Source organism: Alligator sinensis, unplaced genomic scaffold (assembly GCF_000455745.1).
Source record: "Alligator sinensis unplaced genomic scaffold, ASM45574v1 scaffold407_1, whole genome shotgun sequence".
In the NCBI taxonomy this organism is placed as follows: domain Eukaryota; kingdom Metazoa; phylum Chordata; order Crocodylia; family Alligatoridae; genus Alligator; species Alligator sinensis.
In genome coordinates, this window is record NW_005842464.1 from 664425 (window position 1) to 666006 (window position 1582).

At 70.5% G+C, this 1582-nt stretch overlaps 1 protein-coding gene across 1 annotated transcript in view; it reads right to left on the reverse strand.

Annotated features, from left to right (window-relative positions):
- Window positions 1–5: 5 nt before the first annotated feature.
- Window positions 6–1582, reverse strand: part of LOC102368384 (tubulin polyglutamylase TTLL13) — a 12548-nt gene continuing 10971 nt past the window's right edge. Inside the window, exons 14-16 of the mRNA XM_014523259.2 lie at window positions 1066–1426; window positions 435–681; window positions 6–78 (exon numbers count right to left, since the gene is read on the reverse strand). Coding sequence (XP_014378745.2) covers window positions 66–78; window positions 435–681; window positions 1066–1426 — 621 coding nt within the window. The 3' untranslated portion in view covers window positions 6–65. The remainder of the gene's footprint in view (window positions 79–434; window positions 682–1065; window positions 1427–1582) is intronic.

The following is a 1582-nucleotide window of genomic DNA, read 5'->3' on the forward strand; positions in this document are numbered from 1 at the left end:
AGCACCCCTGGCCCCGCACAAGCTCTGCCCGGCGGCTGCGGCCCCAGGCCCGTCAGGCTGCAGGCTCAGGTCCACTTCCTGCGGAGGGAGGAGGGGCCCGGGTCAACAGGGCACAAGCAGGGAAGACGACCCCCCATCAGTGCCGGGGGAGACCGAGGCCCGTGGCTCCCTGCTGCCAGCGCAGGAGCAGGGGCACGGTGTGCCAGTGACACGGATGAGGGGCACGCGCCAGCCGCGGGCACCACCCCCAGGTGGAGTCAGGTGTGGTCAGCAGGCCTGGGTTTGACGGTGGGTCTCCTTCCCCCTCGCCCATGTGGCCTCAGCCGGGCCAGGCCGGGCCAACCCCAGTACAGTGGCCAAGCTGTCCCCTGGCTCGGGCAGACCTCCGCTCCGGGAGCCTGGCTCTGCGGGGCCCCAGCCCTGAGCTGCATTACCGGCGGGGCAGGCTGAGGACAGCCGTGGCGTTGGAGCGGCGCGAGGCGTCTGTGTGCTGCACCAGGGGGGCGGAGGCGGAGGTGAGGGCAAGGTCCCGGGCGGCCTCATGGTAGAGGGGCGCTGTCACCGAGGGGAACGTGTAGTCGCTGCATGTCTGGCGCGGGGCTCGCCGGGCGTGAGGCAGGCAGCTCAGGGAGCTGGGATAGCCAGCACCAGCGAGCAGGGGCCGCCTGGCCACGGGGCCCTCTGCAACGAGAGCGTGGGGGTTAGGGCTGATGTGGCAGGCAGCGGGCAGTCCTCGCCCTCACACCAGTGCCCGCCCCGGCCCTGGGGGCAGCATCCCATCAGCTGCAAGGAAAACTACCCAGCCCCCAGCTCCCTTCTGCCAGACGCCCCTCTGGCAGCGAGGCGGACGGCGGGAGGCAGGGCAGCAAGCCAGAGGGTCCTGCCAGCTGTGCGAGGGAGGGCGGTGCCCTGCAAACAGCGAGGCAGAAGACGGTCGCCTGCCACCCGGCTGGGGGAGAGACCTGCAGTGTCCTGCGCAATGACTGAGCCAGCAACGTCCCCCCCAGGAGCTGGGGGAGCGCCCCGAGGGCATCAGCGCAACCTCTGCCTCCGAGCTGTACTCACGGCCTCGTGCCTGGTCTCTGGCGCTGAAGAACCTCTGCCCGCCCGCCTTCGCCATGCTGGCGGGTGCATGGGGCTCAGGCCCTGCTGCCGTCCTCGTCACGTGGCCCCCCAGCCAGCCCGCACTCCTCTGTGGCGGGGGGGAGTGCTGCAGCCTGACCAGCGTGCGGTAGGGCAGGGCCTGGCCCGCGCCTGGCAGAGGGCCCGGGAGGCTGGGAGTGTAGCCTTGACTGGCCAGCAGCTGGACCCTGGCTGCAGGCAGCTGCCCCAGGTACCGGCCTGCCCTGCCCAGCAGCGAGAGGGGGATGAGGGTCATTAAGCTCTGGGGCTTGTGGTTCCGAAGTGTGTCCGAGAGGAAGGGCGGCTGCAAGAAAACAGACACGGCCGCTGACATCCCGGGCCTGTCGCAGGGCAGAGGCGCTCACTTGCTGACTGCCCCTGGCCCTGGCTTCTGATGGAGCAGGGGCAGAAGGGTCTGGATTGGCACTCCCACCCCCATGCCCAGGTCAGTAGTTCAGCA